Raw genomic sequence first — 24,676 nt, forward strand, 5'->3', positions numbered from 1 at the left:
ACCCTGTCTTTAGGGACATTTGTGGAGGCTTTATTATGTAGGCATGCTTGATTAAATCATTGGCCATTGATGGTGGAACTCAATATCCAGCTACTCTCCCCTCCCTGGAGATGGGGAGCGGTTAGGCTGAAAGTCCCAGCCCTCTAATCACATGACTTGTTCCCCTGGCAACCGGGGCCCCCATCCTTAGGGGCTCTTCCAAAGTCACCTCAATAACATAAACTCAGATGTGGTTAAAAGGGGCTGGCTTGTTATGAATGATGAAAGTCTTCTTCATGGCTCTTAAAGTTAAGTTTTAGGAGCTCTGTGCCAGGAACAGAGATGAAGGCAAAATATAGATTTATTTTTTAATTTATTTTTATTTTTTGGCCATGCCGCACTGCTTGCGGGGTCTTAGTTTCCTGACTAGGGATCAAACCCGTGCCCCCTGCAGTGGAAGCATAGAGTCTTAACCACTGGACATCCAGGGAAGTCCTTTATTTCTTAATACATTATACCCCTAGGTTGCTTGTTAAAAATTTCGATGCCCAGGTCCCAGCCCCTAGCCTCTGTCTAGAATACCCTAAGGTTGAGGCCTGGGGATCTGAACTTTTGAAAGCTTTCTAGAAGATTCTGAGACATAGCCAGGATTGGCAACCACAGGATGAGATCATGTCACAAGTCTCTTCCTGCCTTTCAACCCTGTGAGTCAAGCTTCTACTTTGATGTGCACAAAATGGATTGTATTGACAGCAGCGGCCTTTGATGAGAACAGTGTAAAGCTGGCTATTGAGATGCACAGACTTTGAAATGAGAGTCATATTGTTTTTATAATTTGCAAACTGTAGGTGTTCTCAAAAAATTGAGAGGCACTGAGAATATAATATGCCCTACAGAAATGGTTTTCTTTATCATCATTTTATTTGTATTATTACTGTTGCCGTTTTTATGCCCCTATTTAATATGGGGCACAAGGGCAAGGAGTGTGTAGGAAGGACATAGGAACAAACTTGAAAATTGAGAAAGCCTTTCTCTCTCTTTCTGTCTCTCTCCTTCTCTGCCCCTCCCTCCCTTTTTTTCTCCCTCCTTCCCTCCTTTCCTCCCTGCTCCCAACATTTATTTATCTATAAGGGGCAGTCTTCCTGGAAAGAGGAAAATAAGTAACAGAAATACAGGGTAACAGTCTGGGACAGTGTATTGCTGTGTGGATACCTACACACAAGGGAAAAGAGAATCTGGTTTGAGTGAGTTGTAGGTTGGTTGCACGTAGCTCTCATACCCTGCAGCCTTGCGTCAGCACCGGCTTGAGAATCTGTAAAGGGTTTAAGTTAATCCTCTGAAGTCAAAAACTCTGCCTACATTCATTGCCAACCCAGGCCTCTGCAACTCGCTTTGGAATGATTATCTCATTTACTGAGGAAGGCAGCTTATCTCCTCGTGCTCCTTCCCCTAGGTTATTATAATTTTCGATGCAGTTTTTAAAGGGGTATAAAAGTGGGATTCTGGGTGACTTTTTTTGTCCTTTGGACAGAATTTTCTGACTGGGTCTTCTGATGCACGTTTGTGTTCATCTCTCTTGGTGTTTGCATATATGTATGCACATAGAGAAAAGTCACCAGAAAAATAGCTAAGTGGGATGCTGGGTGACTGTTTTCCTTCTTTCCATCTATACTTTTTCCTATTACAATTAAAACTGTTCATTGCCATGCAGGAATGTTTCCTGTGAAAACTTATTGAGAAGCAGTGATGGCACAGTGGCTGAGCACACAGCCTAGGGAGCCAGGATCCTAAATTCAAGTTGTGGCTCTGCTGTGTGACCTTAGGCAAGTTGCTCAGCCTCTCTGTTCTCACATCTGTAAAATGGGAATCATAATAACAGTAGGCCAAAGCTTCGAAAATCACTGGGAAGTTAAAGGAGTTGATACACCTACAATATTTGGAAGAGTGCCTGGCACGTGGTCAACACGTGAGGAAAGTTTATTTTTCTGTGTTGGATTTAATGTTAATAAAGGCTGTCATTACAGTTTGAAGTTAACTGTGTTAGCTCTGTCTAGCATAGCACTTACAAATTTAAAATCTGACCTTAAAATTTTTTTTTCCTACATCCCTTAGTCTTTTTCAATGTTTTACTTATTTGTCTTCCGGAGACACTGTGGGAAAGAGCAATCAAGCAAAACACTTCTTTTAAACTGATTCATGAAATTACATTCTGTTTCCTCATAGAAATAAATTTATTTCGCACAGTATTTTTTCTTGGGAAGGGCAAGAGACCAGGAGATTTTGATATCAAACAAACATCAAGTAGTACAGCTCATGTGGATGAGGGCTTTCTCTCCAAAGCTTAGCATTATAATTCATCTTCAATAACAATATCTTAGAAAATCAAAATGTCTCATTTTTATTGCCACATTATATTTCTAGCTTAATTTGCCAATTTCAGATGCCATTTGAAAGTGTTGTGTCAGAGAAAACTGGTAACGATGCCAAAGCCATGCACAATGTGATTTACCTGCAGTGCCACGGAGAGCAACACATTGTCTTGCAACTTCGGGTTAGGGGCTAATGTGTTTGCTCTACCAAAACGTGATTGTTTAAATTCATATATTCAGTTTTTCCCTGTCTTTTTCCAGTACATGTTGATTTGAATTCCAAAGTAGCTGGGGAAGTACTTCCAAAAGAGCAAAATGTCCGTCAGTAGAGTGGTTGCATCAGTCAGGGCAGACACACACAGTCCTCAGCAAAAACAGGAATGAGCTACCGCCAAATACAGCACCGTGAGGGATCTCAAAACTATCCTGCTAAGAAAAGGAGGCCAGATGTCCACATCTGAATCTCTGGAACCTGTGAATATGTTACCTTGCATGTCAAAAGCAGGTTTTGCAGAGGTGATTAAATTAAGGATCTTGAGATGGGGAGCTGATCCTGGATTATCCAGACGGGCTAATATAACCACAGGGTCCTTATAAGAGGGGGTGTTACCAGGTCGGTCGTATGGATCACCACTTAGGCCCTAGCCAGGCCGAAGCCCCCTGCCTTGGTGGGGAAGGTGCTTTTCTGTTCGGATTCACACAGCCAGTGACGAAACTGACGCTGAGGCTGAAACAGCGCAAGCTTTATTCAATGGCCAGAGAATGGAGAGGCGGGGACTTAGTTCGAAAATCAACTTCTCAACCTGCCTTGGTCTGAGACACCGTATATATAGGAGGGTCGAGGCAAAAGGGAGGGAATTGAGTAAAGAGAGGGAGAAATGTTCATGACTTCTCCGAGAATAGGGGTGTGGTATGCTCAGTACTGAAACAACACCCCTTTTCAGTCCCTGTATGCCCTCCTCTGGCTGTTGCCATGGCAACTGTCAACGGTCACGGTGCTGCTGGGTGTTATTTAGCTGCTAATGTATTACATTGAGCATATAATGAAGTTCACGGTCTGCTGGAGGTTGGGGCTTCTGCCATTTTGGCCCTTGCTGATTTGAACCAGTTCCGGTGGGCTCTTGTTTTTCTCTTCTGGTGGTCTCCTGTCGGATAAGGATAACACTTCTCTGCAGCTTACATCCCCTTAAGCAAGGCAGAGGGTTAGAGCTCAAGACTAACAGCCATGGTAACAGGAGGCAGGAGGGTCAGAGTCAGAGGAAGAGATATAATGATGGAGTGATGTCACAGAGAGGGAGACTTCAAGATGCTCCATTGCTGGCCTTGAATATGGAGGAATGGGCCATGAGGCAAGGAATGTGGATTACCAAACCAAACTTGGGTCCACTCGCCCCGTGCACAGCAAAGCCAGTGTACTGACACTGGATTGTGGTGAAGGAAAGTACAGTGTTTATTGCAAGGTGCCCAGCGTGGAGAATGGGCAGCTTCGGCTCAAAAGACTTGAACTCTCCCCTGGCTTTTGGGGAAGGGTTTTTAAAGCACTTTTCTTTTTTATAGGGGAAGGGTTTTTAAAAGCAAGCTGAGGGAGAGGGTTGCAGGCTGCCTGATCAGCTCGTGGACGTTCTTCTGATTGGTTGGTGGTGAGGTAACTGGGAGGTATTTCAGAAATTTCAGTCATCAACCTTCTGGTTCTAACTGGTCTGGGGTCTCCATGCTGGTGGTCATCATGTAGTTAACTTCCTCCACCTGTGGGGTTTTTAGTATCTGCAAAGCAACTCAAGGATATGGCTCAGGATATTATCTGTAGCCCTTGAAGAGGAACTAAAGGTCTTGACTTTGTTTTGTGGCTAAACTATTATTCTTTTGTCTTGCTTGACTGTCTTCCTTTGTTTCTGCATTTTCTCATTTCTGTGATTAAATTTGCTCTTGGGAACTTGGGGAAGGCCTAGGAGGCTAAAGGTTTTCTATAAACAAGAGGCGGGAGACACAGAGGTCTGTCCCCTAGAAGGTCCTGTAGGGTCCTGCTCGATTTCAGAGCAAGGAAGCAGATTCTCCCCTCAAGCTTCCAGGAGTTGACCCATTTTTGATGTCTGACCTTTAGAACTGTAAGATATTTTGTGTTGTTTTAAGGCACAAAAATTATGGTAATTTGTTACAGCAGCAAAAGGAAACTAATATGAGCACACTGAAGCTTCGGAGGCTCACAGACCAGGTCCTGGCTCTGCCGCTCGCTAGCTACGTAACCTTGGCAAGAAATGTGTACTCTCAGAGACTCATCTAGAAAATGGGAATAATAATAATATTAACTGTGTAGGGTGGCTGCAAGAACAGTGGCTGGCACAGGGTAAATGTGACAAAATAGGGAAATCTACAAGCAGAGTCCACTGTCATGAGTGTCCCTTACCACTGGCCTTTCCCCTATTGTATCACCTGACCAGACTTTCCCACCTGTGTATTTATGCCTAAAACCTCACCAGTTTTTAGGGAAATAAAAATGCCTCATTTTTCTCCTTCTTCGATTCCTTTCTATCAAATTTATCACATTAGTACCCCCTTTAAAAAAAATTGTTCAGTTCTCACTGCTGATGAATGGTAGAGACTAAGGCATGATTTATCTGCCAGAAAACGCCATTTTTCAGAAACAGAAGACTGTCTCTGTTTCACCTGGGTAAGAAGTTTCTAAAAAACTAATCTTTCCTTTTTTTGTTCCTAGTTGATTTTTTCTAAAAAGAATTGCCTGATTTTGCTTTTTTTAAAAAAAGAAGTGGAATCATTTCACTGGATTGAAAATCCTTACTTGAGTAAAGAGTGCTCCTGCCGCTGCTGTAACATGATGAATGAGAGGAAAAGAATATGCCAATCATGATGCCTGGGCAAAGTGTGATGGGAGACCCAGTGCCAAAACTCATAGCTACCTGATAGAGAGAAAGACTTGGGACCAGCCTCACTGGTTGGGAAGGGAGCAAACACACGTGTCCTCTTAGCACCCTCTATCTCCCCACAATTGGCCGGCTTTTTTAATGTTTCGCCCACTTGAGTAAAAATTCCTGAGAACAGAGTATTTCCTTTGTTCTTACAATAATCCCAAAGTTAACACAGGCTCTGAGATACACAAAGGGCTTGGAAATGACTGATGAACAAATGAACGGTGGCACATCAGACCAGTGGCAGCAGAGCAAGAAAATGCGGCTGAAGGGAGAGTTGTAGATCCTGATGTATCTGCTGCGATAATACAGCCCTAAGTAAATAGCACTTTTAATTATAACAAGAAGTCTGGGGGTTGGCAGTTCCAAGCTCGGTGCAGCATCTTGACGGCATTATCAAGACACCAAATAAGTGTGCCAATTATGTACTGTGGCTCACAAGATGCCACAGACCCACACATCACGTCCTCACATGACAGGACCCAAAAGCCAGAAGGGAAAAGCCACGATTTGCTACTCTTTTTTCTCCTTTTATTAGAAAAGAAAGGAAGGTCCTTCCTAGAAGCCCCCGCCTCAGGTAGGCATCCACTTATATCTCATTGGCCAGAATGAGGTCACATGACCACCACTAGCTGCAGGGGCTGCTGGGAAGTCAGGTACTTCTCTGGGCAGCAAGCAAAGAAAACGGGTTGGAGTGGATTGGCCACTGGACAGGCAGTCCCCAGTGTCTGCCAGTGTTTTGATTTCAAAGAATTATTGAGCAACCAAAAGTAGCACATAATGTTTACTCAGGCCTTTCAAAAGTCATTAAAGGGATCTATCTCATTTCCTGAATGCCCGTTTTCTCTCTCCTTCCACCATCTTGCTGTATATATCTCACTCAATAAATAAGCTCCTTATCTTCAGTTCTCCACCCTGCAACCGTGCTAGATATGCCACCCACACAGGTACTTCCTCTGGGTTGCACTGCATCAGCTCTCTACTTAAAGTGGTTACAGAGAATCCTGAAAACTGGCTCTGCCAGATGGCCTGACAGCTCCTTGCTCCTCTGTCCTTGGAAGTATGCAGAAGTCCCTGTGAAATCTAGTACTTCTCAACCTCTTAGTGCTTTTTCTCATCAAAAATTCCAGTGGAGAATTTCTGTCTGGTACATGTAGCCTCCCTGTTACTCTGCTGTGATAGACAGTCTCCAAAATTGCACATCCCTCCCCTCCCCCCGATAATCAAGCCTTCCCAGTATTCACACCCCTGTAGTCCTCTCCCTCGGTATCTGGGATGACCCTGTAGAACCAATCATATGTAGTGGAAGGGATGATGCATGACTTGCAAGCCTAAGTCTTAAGAAGCCTTCCAGCTTCTGCCTTTGTCTTTCATAGCACTAGCTCTGGGGAAAGCTAACCAGCATGTCAGAACGACTCAGACTGCCATGGTGGAAGGGAGCCCAAGCTAGTCACATGAAGAAGCCGTGTGATAAGAAAGAAATGCTCAGCTAGTCCCCAAATGTTCCGGCCACCCCAGGCCAGGACAAATCCTTGAGCTCCACAAACGTGTGCAAATCCCTCCCATTCAACTGGTACATCTTTAATTCATTGTTTTGTAACAGCTACAAGATATTTTAAGGTGTGGGTGTACTGTAATTCATTCAGCCATTACCCTGATGTTGGGCGTTTTTTTTTTTTCTATTTTTCTCTACTCTGAGCAATGTTGCAATAAACGTTCTTGTACATGTTTTTCATTCTTTGTATTTTAGATAGCTTCTTCAGGAGGGAAGCCGTATAATACAGGCACATGTTGTTTTATTGCGCTTCACTTGATTGTGCTTTGCAGATATTGCATTTTTTACAAATTGAAGGTTTGTGGCAACTCCGTGTTGAGCCAGTCTATGGAGGCCATTATTCCAACAGCATTTGCTCACTGCATGTCTCTGTATCATTTGGGGTGCTGCAAACCTCGCCCATGTAAGACAGTGAGCTTAATCAATAAATGTCGTGTGTTCTGTCTGCTCCACCGACCAGCTGTTTCCCCATCTCTCTCCCCGTCCTCAGGCCTCCCTATTCCCTGAGACACAACAATTGTTGAAATTAGGACAATTAATAACACTATGGCAGCCTCTAAGTGTTCAAGTGAAAGGAAGAGTCACACATCTGTCACTTTAAATCAAACGCTAGAAATGATTAAGCGTAGTGAGGAAGGCATGTTGAAAGACAAGGCAAACCGAAAGCTTGTGCCAAATTGTTAGCCAAGTTGTGAACGCAAAGGAGAAGTTCTTGAAGGAAATGAAAAGTGCTATTGCAGTGAGCGCATGAATGGTAAGAAAGTAAAACAGCCTTATTGCTGACATGGAGAAAGTTTTAGTGGTCTGGATAGAAGGTCAAATCAGCCACAACGTTAGCTTGAGCAAAAAAAAAAAAAGAGCCTAATCCAGAGAAAGCCCTCACTCTCTTCAATTCTATGAAGCATGAGAGAAGTGAGGAAACTGCAGAAGAAAAGTTTGAATGAAGCCAGCAGAGGTTGGTTCATGAGGTTTAGGGAAAGAAGCCATTTCCGTAACAGAAATGTACACGGTGAAGCAGCAAGTGCTGATGTAGAAGCTGCAGCAGGTTATCCAGAAGATCTGGCTAAGATAATTAGTGAAGGTGGTGACACTAAACAACAGATTTTCAGTGTAGATGAAACAGCTTTCTACTGGAAGAAGATGCCATTTAGGACTTTCATAGCTGGAGAGGAGAAGTCAATGCCCGGCTTCAAAGCTTCAAAGGGCAGGCTGACTCTTGTTAGGGGTTAATGCAGCTGGTGACATTAAGTTGACGCCAATGCTCAGTTACAGTTCTGAAAATCCCAGGGCCCTTAAGGGCTAACTCTATTCGGCCTGTGCTCCGTACATGGAAGAGCAAAGCCTGGATGCCAGCACATCTACTTACAACATGATTTACTGAGTATTTTAAACCCACTCTTGAGATCTACTGCTCAGAAAGAAGATTCCTTTCAAAACATTGCTGCTCGTTGATGATGCACCCTGTCACCCAAGAGCTCTGATGGAGAAGTACGAGATTACTGTTGTTTTCATACCTGCCAACGCAACGTCCGTTCTGCAGCCCACGGATCAAGAAGTAATTTTGCCTTTCAAGTCTTATTATTTAAGAAATACATTTCGTAAGTCTATAGCTGCCATAGACAGTGATTCCTCTGATGGATCTGGGCAAAGTCAATTGAAAACCTTCTAGGGAAGATTCACCATTCTAGATGCCATTAAGAGCATCCATGATTCATGGAAAGAGGTCAAAATATCAACATTGACAGGAGTTTGGAAGAAGTTGATTCCAACCCTCATGGATGACTTTGTGGGGTTGAAGATTCAGTGGAGGAAGCCACTGCAGGTGCAGTGGAAATAGCAAGAGAACTAGAATTCGAAGTGGAGCTTGAGGATGTGACCGAATTGCTGCAATCTCATGATAGAACCTTCATGAATGAGGAGTTGCTTCCAACGGATGAGCAAAGAAATGGTTTCTTGAGATGGAATCTACTCCTGGTGATGAACCTGCGAAGACTGTTGAAATGACAACAAAGAATTTAGAATATTACATGAACTTAGTTGATAAAACAGCGGCAGGGTTTGAGAGGATTGACTCCAATTTTGAAAGAAGGTCTACTGTGGGTAAAATGCTGTCAAACAGCATCGCATGCAGCAGAGAAATCATTCGTGAAAGGGGCAAACTTCATGGTTGTCTTATTTTAAGACATTGCCACGGCCTCCCAACCTTCAGCAACCATCACCCTGATCAGTCAGCAGTATCCACATCGAGGAAAGACCCTCCACCAGCAAAAAGCATATGACCCTCGGAAGGCTCAGATGATGCTTAGCATTTTTTAGCAATCGAGTATTTTTAAATTAAGGCATGCACTTTTTTTAGACCTAATGCTACTGCACACTTAATAGACTACAGTATAGTGTAAACATAACTTTGATATGCACTGAGAAACCAAAAACTTCGTGTGACTCACTTTATTGCAATATTTATTTTATTGCTGTGATCTGGTGCCAAACCAAATCTCCAAGGTCTGCCTGTACAATGGTTAGACAGGTGCTTTTGGACAAAGCACTTGTGTCTGAGGCCTCACCCCACCTCTCAGCAGCTGTGTGAGGATAAACAAGAGACTTCGTGACCTGATGGTAGAGAAAATCAGATAGTGCTTGCAAACCCCTTTACTTGGTGCCTGAAACAATAAATGATGGCCATTATACTTATGTAGACTCCTGAAAATAGTGGTTCCCAAACTTGAATGCACATTAGAATCTGCTGGGGAATTTTTAAACCCTCATACCCAGGCCTCACCTGGAATAATACAATCAGAAGCCCTGGAGTGTAGGGCCTGGGCATGTCTTTTTCCAAGTTTCCCTGGGCTAAGTATTTTTAAAGCTCCTCGTGTTCCGCCAGCGTTGAAAACCCTTTGAAATACACTCCAATAGAAAATTCCTTATTCACATTTTTCAAAAGTAAAACATTGGCATTTCTGTTTTAATTTGGGAACATTTTTGTCCCTGCCGTGGCTGACACTCGGGGCACAGCTTTCCGTTCCAGGGCGCAGACCGTCTGGGTGCCTTAACTTCCACGCAGCTGTCAAGTAACACACAACCTGCTCTGTGCCTCTCTGGACCAAGAAGACAGCCAGCACACTGCTCTCTAAAGATAGAAGCATCCACACGGTTCCTGCAGCTTGAGCGATGTGAACCTGTCCCTCTCTTGAAGGGAAGACCAAGAGAGTCAGGGAGAGACCAAGGGAAAACATAAAAAAACGGCAAGAAGAGAAACAGTATCATCCCGTGACAACTGCACATCATCTCATTTCCCCAGGGTGCATTTTCACCAGATCTGGAAATGGAATAAACACACCCACTTGCCAACAACTTTTCAGTTAACAAAAATAAAAATAATAAATCAGTGAGACCAAATAAATGGCAAGGTGCCCTCCAAATTGCTAGAAGTTTAACAATTGAAACAACGTATTAGTGGGTGAGATCTGATATATGCGAACATACCTCAAAGGCCAAATACTTCTGGGAATGAGAGCAGGGAAACATAAGCGGAGTCTGGCTCCATGTGTCAGTACAAAAGCTGGGATGTGTATCAGTGATTCTCAGAGTGGTCCCTGGACCAGCATCATCCCGTCACCTCGAACTAGTTGGACCTGCAGCCCAGCTCAGACCTCCAGAATCCAATGCTGTGGGTGGGGCTGGCCCTCTGTTCTCACAAGCCTTCCTGGAGATTCTGACACTCCCCCAGAAGCGAGGACCACTGCATCTGAGAACTGGCACGAGATGTGGAGGCTGCAGGAAACTGGAAACTCTCCCTGTCTCAGCCCTCGGCCTGGCTGCCCTATGAGAATCCCTCAGCAGATAAGAGGATATTTCAGTGAAAGCCCCATTTTAGGATTTGCAAATGAGATTCCCCAATTCAGAAACATCTGAACATTCTGCTGGCCCAACACCAAGCTGTCAGTGGATCTCATATTTGCCAACCTCTGATTCTGTAAAGTTTTTCTCCCTAAAGGGCATCTCTCAACAAAGCCTTTTTTAATCATCATCATTGCCATCAGGTTATCCCAGCCTGAAACAATTAAACATTTAAATCCTACAGCCAACTCCGAGTGTGCTGGCTTGACCTCTGGGCTCACCGGGCATCCTGCCGATGGTGATGGGATCCCATGTGAGTCTCCCACAGGGAGGGACCAAGTGGGCGGGAGGTCGCCTGTGACCCGTCCCCTTGGCAGCTCTATTGCCTTTAACCAATAAGCTGCCTGTGGTTAATTCATGAGTCCTTTTTAGAATGACCTCTGGGAGGTACAGGGATTCCAAGTGACTTAAAAAGTTTGAGTTTCTGAGTTTGCTGAGCAAAGGGTCAGACTCTGGAATATGGAGGTGCCCCAGAGGTCACGCCCCTCACTCCAGGATGCAGGACCCACTTGGCCTGGCAACTCCTCCAATCAGAGCTGCACCTTGTTACTTACAGAGCCTGCCATCACCGCTGGGCAGCCCCAGGTAAACCGGAAGCAGGTCAGACATTCCTCCAGTTGGCTTTAAATCCCACCTCTCTTTTCTAGACCTCTCCTTTCCTTTTATTTTTTCTTTTCATTACTTTACATTTTTAAGTGACCTGGGAGGTATACCTAGCAAACGTTCTCAGCAGTCTACATAATAAGATAGGACAGGGAACACCTTCCCACCCCCAACTCTGATCGCTCCCCAACCTCCATCCCCAAATTTCCTTTCTTAGAGGCCAGAACTCTTTACAGTTTCTTGTGGCCAGAGGTATTCCACGTGTGTATATTTTTAAATCCTCCCCTCTACCTCTTGACACCATTAAAAAAACAAATGGGAACATACTATTACAGACCGTTGGACATGGCTTTTTTTCACTTACTGTATGTCTTGGAGAATGTTAATGCCTGTGGAGCAATTCACTGTGTGGACAAATGATCATTTATTTAACCAGCTCCCTATTGATAAACCATTAGGGTGTTTCTACTATTTTGCCACCACAGCAATAGTCCAGCAGACGATGTGTATCTGTTATATGTATCTTTGTGGCTCTGTGCGATTGTATTTATAGGGTAACATTCCAGAAGTAGAAATTAGAGCTCCCAGAGTGTGTGAATTTTTAAATATTGATATATATTACTGAATTATCCTCCAAAGAGACAGCCAAATTACGCCCCTACCCAGAAGAGATGCGGCCATTCTTTCTCATACTTTCTCCACTGCCGGTTACTGAATGTTTCCCTTTTTACCAAGTTGATAGGAGGAGAGCTAAGTCTCATAATTTTATTTTGCTTATATTTTACTATTCATAAGGTTGCACATCTTTTCATTGGCTTAAAAGCCAACCATCTGTCTTTTCTGTGGAGTCTCTGCTCATGTTTGGTGTTTATCCCCTGCCCAAGAGCCATCCCCTGCTGTGTTGGTGTTTATATAATGTCTTCATTTTCAAAATTGAGATATAATTCATATTCCATAAAATTCACGCTTTTCAAGTGTACAGCATAGTGATTTTTCGTATATTCACAAGGTAGTGCGACCATCGCCATGATCTGATTCCTGATCATTTTCATCACCTCACAAAGAAGTGTTCCTTGAGCAGTTAATCTCTAGTTCTCCTCCCCCAGCCCCTGGCAACCACTAATCTACTTTCTGTCTCTGTGGATTTGCCTATTCCGGACATTTCATATAAAGAGAATCATACAATATGTGGCATTTTGTATTTGGATTCTTTCACTTAGCATAATGTTTTCAGTGTTCACCCATGTTGTAGCAGGTAGCAGTACTTCATTGTTTTATATGGCTAAATAATACTCCACTGTATGGATATGCCACATTTTGTTTATCCAGTCAGCTGATGGACATTTGAGTTGTGTGCAAGTTTTTGTGTGAACATGTTTTCATTCTCTTGGTTATGTACCTAGGAAGGGAATTACTGGGTCATGTAGCAACTTGATGTCTAACGTTTTAAGGAACTGCAAAGCAGTTGCACCATTTTACATCCCAGCAGGAATGTATGGGGGTTCCGATTTCTCCACATCCTCCTCAACACTGGTTATTGCCTGTCTTTTTGATTATGGCCATCCTAGTGGGTGTGAAGGGGTAACATATTGTGGTTTTGATTGCCTTTCCCTAATGGCTGATGATGTTGAGCATCTTTTTATGCGCTCATTGATCATTTGTATCTCTACTCTGCAGAATATAATGTCTTCTTTTTTTTTTATAAGTTTATTTTATTTTATTTTATTTTATTTTTGGCTGCGTTGGGTCTTCGTTGCTGCACGCGGGTTTTTCTCTGGTTCGGCGAGCGGGGGCTACTCTTCATTGCGGTGCGTGGGCTTCTCATTGTGGTGGCTTCTCTTGTTGGGAGCACGGGCTCTAGGCATGTGGGCTTCAGTAGTTGCAGCACGCAGGCTCAGTAGTTGTGGCTCACGGGCTCTAGAGCGCAGGCTCAGTAGTTGTGGTGCACAGGCTTAGTTGCTCCACAGCATGTGGGATCTTCTGGATCAGGGCTCGAACCCATGTCTCCTGCATTGGCAGGCGGGTTCTTAACCACTGTGCCACCAGGGAAGTCCTATAATGTCTTCTTGATTTGGCTCTTTTCCGCATCCTTCTCCTCTAGCCCCTTGTTTCATATGACTTTCTGGCTAGCTACTCTCAGTGCCCTGGGGCCCCAAGCTAATAACTGTCACTTTTTAGCAGTGTTCTATGTGGCCTGAATTCAACCTACCCCCACCTAGCATCTCCAAAGCTTACCCTTTGTATCCTAAGAGCTGAGGGCACTAATAGAATGTTATATGATTTTCCTGGTAAGTTGTTTGTTTTTTTTTTTTTTACCATTTAAAAGGTGTTTAATATTGTAAATATATGTGATCAATGTTCCTGCTGCTTTGCATCACTGCTACCCTTGGGGGTGGGAGCCCCTCATCACATTGCTGCTGGAAATGTGAATCTCTAGAGCCTCTTTTGGGGAAGTAATCTGGCAGTGTCTGTTTTAGAAGTTAAATGCACATTAATTTGTGTGCAGCAATTCTACATCTGTACCTCTATTCCATAGAAATAAAGCACTAGTTTAGGATTTTTGAACATGGAAGTTTTCCCCAATGTTGTTTATAATGGAAATGGAAAAATAAAGGTTTGGAAACTATCAGAATGTTCATTAATTAGGCAATGGCATACATGTCTTTTGGTATATCCATATTAAGGAATATTTTGCAGCTATTAAAAAAAAGATAAGATAGATTTGGATATATTGATTGAGAGGGAGAACTATTGATGTCTTAGTCCATTTGGACTGCTCTAACAAAAATACCATAGACTGGGTGGCTTAAACAATAACCATTTATTTCTCACTGTGCTAGAGGCTGAGAAGTCCAAAATCAGGGTGCCAGCAGATTCTTTGTCTGGTGAGGGACAGGTTCCTGGTTCACAGTCAGCCATCTTTTCACTGTGTCCTCACATGGTGGAGGAAGCAAAAGAGCTCTTTAGTGCCTCCTTTCTAAGGGCACTAATCCCATTCATGAGGGCTCCACCCTCATGACCTAATTACCTCCCAAAGCCCCCACCTCCTAATACCATCACAGTGGAGGTTAAGATTCAGCTTATGAACTTCGGTGGGGGGGCAGACACAAACATTTAATCCATAACAGTGATATATAAAAGCAATCAAAAACAATATCCAAATACCGTATGCTAACACATATATATGGAATCTAAAAAAAAAAAAAAAAAAAGGTTCTGATGAACCTCAGGGCAGGACAGGATTAAAGACGCAGACGTAGAGAATGGACTTGAGGACACGGGGAGGGGGAAGGGTAAGCTGGGACGAAGTGAGAGAGTTGCATGGACATATATACACCACCAAATGTAAAATAGATAGCTAGTGGGAAGCAGCAGCATAGCACAGGGAGATCAGCTCGGTGCTTTGTGACCACCTAGAGGGATGGGATAGGGAGGGTGGGAGGGAGAGGCAAGAGGGAGGGGATATGGGGGTATATGTATATGTATAGCTGGTTCACTTTGTTATAAAGCAGAAACTAACGCACCATTATAAAGCAATTATACTCCAATAAAGATGTTAAAAAAACAAACAAACAAAAAAATCTAACATAATCCTATTTTTATAAAAACCAACCAGGATATGTGTACATGTATCTGGGAGGCTTGTATGTATTTGTCTGAGCATGAACAAAGTTTGATAAGCCACCCCGGGTTGCAGATGTTCATTATACTGCAATGAGGGTAGAGGGTAGAGACAGGGAAAGGAAAGGGTTGAAAGATTAATCATATGGGCGGTAAACGCATGTTAAATGTGTATTATTATCAAACTGAGAAAAACTCAAACATCTGATGTGTCTTTGAGTGAAATATTTGCTCATGTTGGAGCAAAGCCTGGTTCTACAGTTAAATTATCTTTGTATGTTCCAGACTTTTACAGGCATATGAATGATAGGAAACGTGTGAGTAAAGAGGAGAGGAAAAATTGTAAGTCACTGGTGTAGTCTTGCCCCACAGTGACTAAGAGTCACTGCTGACTTTAGAGGATGCTTTCGCGAGAGCGTGGGGTGAGTTACCTTCTGCCCACATAATGTTTGAACCCAGCATTTTCATCACCAAATGTTTAGACACATTGTATCCAGCTGACAGTTGAGAATTCTTCCCTCCTGCCCTCCAAACTCATTCCTTTCTTTTATTTATGCTAGAATCTCTTGGAGAAGATAAGCTGGCTTTTTAATATTGAGATGGAGAGCGTGAAATCTGATCATTCAGTGAAGTTTTCAAATCTAACATCTCCCTCCAAGCCATAGGCAGCTGCCACGTGAATCCTTATTTCAAGACCTTTAAAACAACAAATGCATTTACACAACACAGAAAGCCACAGTTGTTTGAAGTGTCATTTGACTCCTGCAGGCTGACCGCAAAAGGGTCATTTTTTGCAAAACTTTTTGAGGTCTTCATCAGTCTTCCCTAGGGCCTATTGTAATCCTTTGATATTCAACTACAGTTCTCTTTTGAAGAATTTAGTGTGTCATCATCTACTTTCCCTTCTATTTTTCCTTCTTCTTTGGTGAACTACTTTAACTCTGCCAGAGCCTCATCCAACAATAACCATGTGTGTGATCTTTATATGACTATGAACTCTTCCATCTTTTGCAAGATTTGCAATTTCCCTTTACAATTAGTGTGCATTGTATTTCCTCTTTATTTAGTTTTTATCCTGACTGACCACCATATTGACACTTGTGACAGTGTCGCATAGGAAGGGATGTCTGAGTGGGGAATCGTAAGTGGACACTTCATTTGTGAGTAAAATTATGATGACAGTTTCTGTTTTCCTCTTTAACCTTAAGAACTAGGAATGTTTAGATAATGAATTCTTAAAAGAAGTCTAAAATAAGTTTAGCCATTTTAAAATGAAAGTGGCAGGGAGGGGAAACATAAGGGTAAGGGATTAAGAGATACAAACTACTTTGTATAAAATATATAAACAAAAGCATGTATTGTACAGCACAAGGAAATATAGCCATTGTTTTGTAATAACTTTAAATGGAGTATAAGCTATAAAAATATTGAATCATTATGTTGTACACCTGAGGCCAATATAATGTAAATCAACTATACTTCAATAAAAAATGTACATAAAAGTTAAAAAAAACAGAACTCCATCTCTGCCACCACCATTATTACTTGGGTTGCTATTTTTGCCGCTGTTAAAATCATGGCTGCTGAGCACCTGCTATGCCCCTGGCTCTTCTCCCTGCCTTACCGTGTTCCCTGACTTAATCCTACTATATGCCAAGCACTGCTGGGGGCACTGGGGATGCAGCTGTAATCAAAACAGACCAAGTCTGTCCATTCAGGGCTTATGTTCTACTGGGGAAGAAACAAGTAAACGATGAATTAATGAGATCATTTCAGAGACCAATGAATGCTCTGCAAAATCCGTGGAGTGAATGGGGGTGAGCGGGAGGGGTTACTTTAGAGAGGGTGGTCTAGGAAGGCCTGACCTGGGGCCTGAATGATAACGAGGTAGCCATGGAAGATCTTAGGGGAAGCATTCCCAGGTGGAAAGGACAAGTAGTGCGAAGGGCCTCGGGTGGGACTACAATTGGTGAGCTGAGAGGTGAGAGGAAGCACACAGTATGATCTGAGGTTCTGGTGGGTGTGGTCTACCGTAGAGTTTGTATTACTGAGTCCAAGTTTGTGCTGCATGACAGACCAATAATTTGAGAGATGAGGCATTGGGGCAAGGAATAGCGACTTTATTCGGAAAGCCAGTAGACCAAGAAGATGGTGGATTAGTGTCCCAAAGAACCATGTTCCCCGAGTTAGAATTCAGGCTTCTTTTATACTTCTAGGGGGTGTGGCTGGTTGCTGCAGACTTCTTGGTGACAGAATCCTTCGTTCTTGCAGCTGTCCATGTAGGTCTGGTTATAATGTTCCTATAAGCTTCCACCAAGACAAATGTTATTTTCTGTTCTGCAACTTTCTATCTCTATATGAAAGGAAAAGTATTATACCTTTAAAGGTCAGAGCCCATCTGAGAATGGGCTCTCCTGTATATTTCAGGCTCTAGGCAACATTTTTTATACCTTTAAAGTCAGAGCCCATCTGAGAATGGGCTCTCCTGTATATTTCAGGCTTTAGGCAACATTTTTTATACAAAGTTGCAGAGCCAGCATGACTAAGCACAGGCAACAGAGCACAAGGGTTAGAGCTAAAGGGATAGATCCAATATGGAGTCAGGTTTGTTCTTCTCTGTTGTATTTGGACTTGATTTTAATTGTGATGAGGCCCTCTTTGGATAGTTTTATGCAGATTAATGATATGATCTGATTTTTATTTAAAACAAATAAACAAAAATCATACACCAATGTTGCCCAGATATGAGAAAGCACAGGCTTTTATTCCCCCTTGTGCAGAGTTTTTTTTTTTTTTTTTTCTTGAAAATCCACTAATTCTGTTACCCAAACTTTGTTCCACTCATCTTTCCTCCCTTGCTGTTCTGTTCTTGCTTCTACTACAATACATCGTTAGGAATTTGAGCTTTGAAATCAGGCAAACGTGTTCAAATCCTGACTCCACCACTTGTGAGCAGGATAATGTTAGAAAAGTGACTTTATTCTCAGAGCCGCAGTTTCCACACCTGTGAAATGGGAGTGATGATGGTATCTAGCATAGATTTGCTATAATACATAAATACAATGTATCTTGTTACATACAGCATTTACTATAATGCCTGGCACCTGGGAAACATTCCATGAATATTAGCTATTGTGTTTACAGTTGTACCAAGTGAAAATTGTAGCTTTGGCACATGAAAAAAACAAAACAAAAGATAGCCCTTACTCAGAAGTTCTGAATAGTGTAACACAAACCTTGTGTGTGTATGTATGTGTTTGTCTTAAATATGTGATAGAAATCTGATGAAGCAGTTTGTTTTAACTAAGAATACTTGGTGCTTGGAAAAAGCATTCTTGAAACTTCTCTGGCCCAGGTTCTTAGATTTCTGAAGATAAATGAATTCATATCATTACTATTTTAAAAGTCTTTCCAGAGCACCCAAATTTAGAGGTTAAACCATTGGAATAATTCCTTCCCTTATGCTTCTATTTAGAAAATTAAATAGTAATTGTAGTAATAATATATAAATATAACAAAACAACTAATATTTGTTAAATATCCACACATACCCGCCCGTGTTAAGTACTGTGTAGGAAGTATTTCATTTAATCCTCACAGTCTCCCTTTGAAGAAGACACTTATTTTCTTGTCCATTTTATAAGAAAATTGAGGCACAGAGATATAAAGTAACTTGTCCAGGTCAAATATTTAATATTTTAGAGGTTAAACCCAGGTCCCTCTGATCCACAATCTAAGTACTTAACAATTACGCTAAGATGCCATTCATCTCCATCACATGTCTAGATAAAATGACTTTCTTAGGGCTTCCCTGGTGGTGCAGTGGTTAGGAATCTGCCTGCCAATGCAGGGGGACGTGGGTTTGAGCCCTGGTCCGGGAAGATCCCACATGCCGTGGAGCAACTAAGCCCGTGCGCTGCAACTACTGAGCCTGCGCTCTAGAGCCCACGAGCCACAACTACGGAGCCCGCGTGCTTCAACTACTGAAGCCCACACACCTAGAGCCTGTGCTCTGCAACGAGAGAGGCCACCACAGTGAGAAGAGAACCCCGTGCACCACAGCGAGGAATGGCCCCTGCTCGCCACAACTAGAGAAAGCCCGCACACAGCAGCAAAGACCCAACGCAGCCAAAAAATAAATAAATTTTTAAAAAAAAGACTTTCTTAAAACATACACATACACACACACTACAAAATATCTTTTCTGCATTAAGGAGATCAAAATTTTCAACTCTCCTAAATATTTGGGAGCTACCATTTGCATTCTTACTTGATTTCTTTTTATCTTCCTTAAACTCTTACACATTTTTTTCATGGAAAGTAAAATCTCTTTGGTATGTCATCTGTTTGTCTGCTTTATGAGAAAACTTTTTATTGAAACCAGATTCCAGATGGGCTTCTCCCAAGATTTTTCATAGGAACGGAAAGCTTAGTTCCAGTCATCTAGAAGGAACTTTTTATTCTTTCCATAATAATGTGAGGAAGGCTTGTAAATTATCCCCATCTTTGCAAGAATATAAAACCTGGAACTCCAGTGGGTTTTCTTCCTACTCATTCACACAGATTGGGGGGTGTGTGTGTGTGTGTGTGTGTGTGTGTGTGTGTAAGTTAATGTTTCAGAACATAATTTATTTGTTTTTTAATGCTTATCTAAGGTCTCAAATGACTGTAATCTCTTTGCCCACGTGGATTTTTTTCCTTCACTTTTACTGAGAAAACAAAGTGTTGGTGGGTATTTTTTTGTTTCTATCCAGCTTCTTAGAACTCACTTTCTCCCATTTCATTTTCTTTCCCCTCCTTCATCCCATATTAAATGCCTCCTAGACATATTTGAAGAGCCCGGAGACCACTTCTCAAGGAGAGGATTGATTGCTATTAATTAACAGGTGAAATAGGTACTGACCAATTCCCTGAAATTCTCTCCAAGTCACTGAGTATGTACTTAATTTGAACTGGCATAAATGGAAAAAAAAAAAAAAAAAAAAGACTTGCTGGCTATGGCTATGTAATTGTAAACCAGCTTCAGGGACAGCTGGATTCAGGTGTCCAAATGCTACCATGGATCTCTTGGCTCTGCTTTCATCTATGTTAGTTCTCAGGCAAGCACTCTGAAAGGTGACAGCCAAGGCCACCAGCTCCAGATGTACCTCCTACTGGTTTGCCAACCCAAGCACAAAGATTTGTAACTGTGTTCTAGTAGGTTCAGCAAAAATCGCAAGATTGATTTTTGTTAGTCTAGCTTAGGTCATGTGCCCACCTAGGAAGTGAGCATTTTAGCAAGGGAAATAGAAGCTCCAGATGATGGACTTGGATATACACTCACCCAAGTTTGGGGGGCAGAGCTTCATGGAAATGGGTTGTCCCATCTAAGAGGTCCTAGTTCTTACAAGTTATCAAAAATACTTTACCCATTCTCTGATATCAAGAGTTATGGTTTGTATCTGCTGTAACTCTTCATGCATTGAAGTCTAGTTTAGATACCTGGATGTAAGGAATGGATCCTTTATTGAAGCAATATATTGGCACTTTTTTAGAAGTCTGTCCATGGGAAGATTTTTTTCAAAGACTTTTTCTCTGACTGTAACACTCTTACTTACCACTAGCTCCTTGTTTTCCCGCCAGAGCGTAAGGAGGACTAGAGGAGATCAGTGGATGTTCTTGGCATTTTGAAAAGCCCTTCCTTGTTTTGAATCTTAGTCTCTCCCTTTTTTGTCAACTGCCTCCTCTTCTCCTGGCATGGAGCATCCCCACAATTCATTTATATTCACTCTGACAGTTCAACTGCCTGAGCTGCTTATTTGGCACCTTGACACATCCATCCATCACTTCTTTATTCCCACTCTCTCCCTCCCTCTTCCCTTCTGAGTATAACAGTTACCACGATTACGAATTCCAGGACCACAAGGAAAATGGTTAAGAAGAGCCAAAGGATATATCCAATGTTCACAAAGGGTCTGAGTTTATGAGGAACCCCTAGTGCATGTCACTGGTCTTCCGTGCCATTTCTTCTCCGCTCCTCAAAGCTTAAAGAGGAGACCACCACTGTGCACAAAGATCCAGAGCCCTCTCTCCCTCTCTCCCTCTCTCCCTCTCTCCCTCCCTCTCTCTCTCCTTTACTGTTTGTTCTTGACTTTAGACACTGTGAGATACTAGAGTTTGGCAAAAATAATTGCTAATGGATGTGTGTATTTCTTACTACCTGCGAGCAATGTGAGAAGAGCTGAAGAAGCCTTGGTTCTCTTCCTTCTCTTTCTGTCTTCCTGCAAACAGATATTAAGAAGTGGTTGACTATAGACTACACAGTCACAGTATCTGTCAGTTACTAGGCAGCTACTGTGGGAAAGGCAGGATTCTTGATCCTTTGCATGAGTTTTCTCCTTTAAACATCAGAACAACCCTGCAAGGGAGCTTCTATTTTCCCCATTTTACAAATGAGAAAATTCAAAGAGTTTTCGTGACTTGCCCAAGGTCGCACAGCTTAACGGTAGAGAATCTTGATCTTTTAACTGTGATTTCCAATTTTGTAGTGTATCTTTTTTCCTTAATGTTGCACTGCTTTAGAAAAGGGCCCTCGAAAAGGATGCAGTTCTGTTAGGTCGATGCAGAGTTCAAAACAGAAACAGGTGGATTCTGGAAACAGCGCCCCTCCCTGGAGGGGGCAGAACCTGCACCCACAGTCTTGTACAGGTAACGCTACACTCTGCCTCCATGTGACCCAAGGTCTAATCCACTTTCCTGTGTAGACATCTGAACTTCTAGACTTCACAATGGAAACTTTCTAGAATATAAGATAGAGCATGAACGTTGGAGTCGGATTTCTACCCATAACCAGATTCTGCTTGCTGGCCAGCTGTGGGAAGGTGGATCAACCTCTCTGGCTGTCCATTTTCTCACTCATGAATAATGACAATAACTAACGTTCATAACATTTATTGAGCATTTACTATATTCCAGGCACTGTTCGATGTGCTTTAAAAATATTAACTCATGGAATCTTCATGACAAAATTATGGGTGTAGGTTCTACTATTTGCCTCATTTTACCAGAAAATTGAGGCACAGAAAAGTTAAGTAACTCAGATTCAAATTGACAGTCTGGCTCCGTGGTTCTCGAATGTGAGTTTTGCCCCCAGGGGACATTTGGCAACTTCCGGAGACATTTCTGGTTGTCACCACTAGGGGGTGCTATGGGCGTCTGGTGGATAGAGGCCAGGGATGCTGCCGTACACCCTGCAAGGCACAAGGTGGACCCCGGAACAAAGAATGATACGGCCCCAAACGGCAGTAAGTCCCGAGGCTGGGAAACTTGTTCTCCTAACCCCATAACTGCTGTCCTGCCTCCCAGGTGAAAGCATGGTAATTTGCCTCTCACAGGATTCCCGCGGAGATAAAGAAGATAATTAATGTGTCACTAACACAGCACCTGGTGCGTGCTTTCCGGTAACTTGGCTTTCCTCTTCCCTAATCATCCGTTCCTCTCTCCCGAGAAAAGCAGGGTCAGAAGACACCTCGATGGCTGACTTCTGCTCCGCAGAGGGACCCAGGCACAGCGGAGTCCCAGACCGCATCGCAGCCTCTGTGTAGGAGACGTTGGGAGTCCATTAGCAATCCTTGAATTTCCTCGCTGGGCTGAATGACCGCTGTTTCTGTTTGTGTTTACAGTCGATTTGGAAACAAGTGTCCAGGAGGATAATGTGGCCACTTCTTCCCCCAAGACAATGGAGATAAGCGCTGTTGCGGATGCCAACGGGGAGAATCTTGGGAAGGAGGCCAAAGCCCAGACACCAGCTGCTAAATCTCGTTTTTTCTTGACACTCTCTCGGCCTGTACCAGGACGTACCGGAGACCAAGCCACGGATTCATCCACTGGACCAGTGAAGCTTGATGTCAGCTCCGATAAAGCCCTAGGGAACAAAGACCCGAGTGAGCCCATGGCACTTCCGGTGGCAGCTGCACTAGGGTGCGACCCAGATAAAACCCCCGTGCAGACCCCGGCCCAAGCCGAGGGCCTCTCTGCCACTTGGGGACCAGAGTCTCGTCTATCTGAGTCCGGGGGGGCAGCCCCCTCCAAGCCCAAGGACTCCAGCTTCTTTGACAGACTCTTCAAACTGGACAAGGGACGGGACGAGGCCCTCGTGGACCGCCAACAGGAAGCCGGGCGTGCAGAGCGTCACCACCCCGCCGCCGAAACTCCTGGATTCTCCACGCAGTCGGACGATGTCCCTGCAGAGAGGGTAAGACAGTCCATTTTGTTCTTAATGCAGCCTCGGGGGGCACTTGTGGGGCAAGACGATTGCACGTGTGTTGCTGTGCCATCACCGAGGGGTCCTGACAAGGTATCAAGCCGTGGATCCCTCTAGAACCTACAGCACATTGCAGCGCGGTGCTCGCCAGTGTTTCTGCGGGCAGAAACATCTGTTGGAAGAACAACAACAGCTGTGGCATCTGTTTCATGTAAAAGAAAAGAGGAGGTGAGTCACATACAGATGAATCTGTCCCTCCATTTATCAAAGGCAGCGGTGGACAGGTTGCATTTATGATCAAATGGCGTCTGGAGGGAAAAGCATTAGCAGAATAAAAACGGTTCCTAAAAGACTTAAATACCTGCCCGTCGCAGTAGCTGGTTTCATATACAGAATGTTTATGGGCTTTTGTTGGAATGCGTTTCACTTCTTACGTTTAATAGCTTGGACTGATCTTTAACTATCTTTTGCACTAAAGTGTGCATTTAAAGAAAGAGCTTTTACAGCTCTGGGAAGACTCTTTTATGTACAAATTATTTTTCAACAAGCTGGAGTAATACCTTTGTAAAAAACGAGATTTTTTTTTTTTTAAGGAGGCATCTGAACCGGTTGCTTTCTTTCCTGCGCAAAGAAAGGCAAATCCTTTTGATCTTAAAAAGAGCATTTGATTTTAACCTTGAGAGTTCGTTTGTATTGGGGACCGAGAAAAGAACTCCTTGAATGAAGAAGGAAATAAAAGTAGATACATTGTATTTTAAGGCACTTATTCCCTTAGTTAATGGATTTTTAAACAACAGTATTTTTCAAAATTTGGGAGTAAAGTGCCTCTACTAGAGATTAGACCCAGGAAAAAATTAAATGGGCTGTTTTTTATTATATGGTTATGTATCGTGGCTGATCAATATATTTGTCTTAATGACAACCAGCTTCCCTGCCAAGTTGCTAATGATAACACTGGCTGTCATTTATTTAGCTTTTACAATGTGCCAGGCTCTGTTCTAAGCACTGTCCAGATATTATTTTCCTTCAGGAAAATGAGTATCACATTAATCTGAGGTTTTAATGTATCCAGGATGGTGTCAAAAATTATACTGTAAATATTAGACACCAACTGAAAATTCTGGACTGTTAGAATTGAGGAACAGATAAGGCTCGTATGTTTAGGCTCATGCTATCAGCATTCTTGTCATTTCTGTAAATTTTTACTCTAAGAACTGATTCTTATATTTTCTTTCAAAAGTTAGAAAAATTGCCCTTTAAATGCCCCCTTCCCCAAATGCAGCAGTTCAGGAGGCAATTGAATAGCTTTCTGCTTAATTCAAAGTGAGCCTTCAAATGTATGCTGGCATCAAATCTTTACTGAGGGTGACACTGCCAGGCACAGGTGAGGCATGGCCACAGTGGTGGACAGGACAGGGTCCCGGTCCTCAGGGAGTTTTTGGTCTAGCGAGAGAAGAGGTACAAAAAACTCACAGTTACAATGCAA

General features: G+C 42.9%; 1 protein-coding gene across 3 annotated transcripts in view; it reads left to right on the top strand.

Annotated features, from left to right (window-relative positions):
• Positions 1–24,676, top strand: part of BCAS1 (brain enriched myelin associated protein 1) — a 113,411-nt gene that overhangs the window by 22,538 nt on the left and 66,197 nt on the right. For all 3 annotated transcript variants that reach the window (XM_036824145.1, XM_036824146.1, XM_036824147.1), the window contains exon 4: positions 22,610–23,181. In XM_036824145.1, coding sequence (XP_036680040.1) covers positions 22,610–23,181 — 572 coding nt within the window. The remainder of the gene's footprint in view (positions 1–22,609; positions 23,182–24,676) is intronic.

The sequence above is a fragment of the Balaenoptera musculus genome, chromosome 15, assembly GCF_009873245.2.
Source record: "Balaenoptera musculus isolate JJ_BM4_2016_0621 chromosome 15, mBalMus1.pri.v3, whole genome shotgun sequence".
NCBI lineage: Eukaryota > Metazoa > Chordata > Mammalia > Artiodactyla > Balaenopteridae > Balaenoptera > Balaenoptera musculus.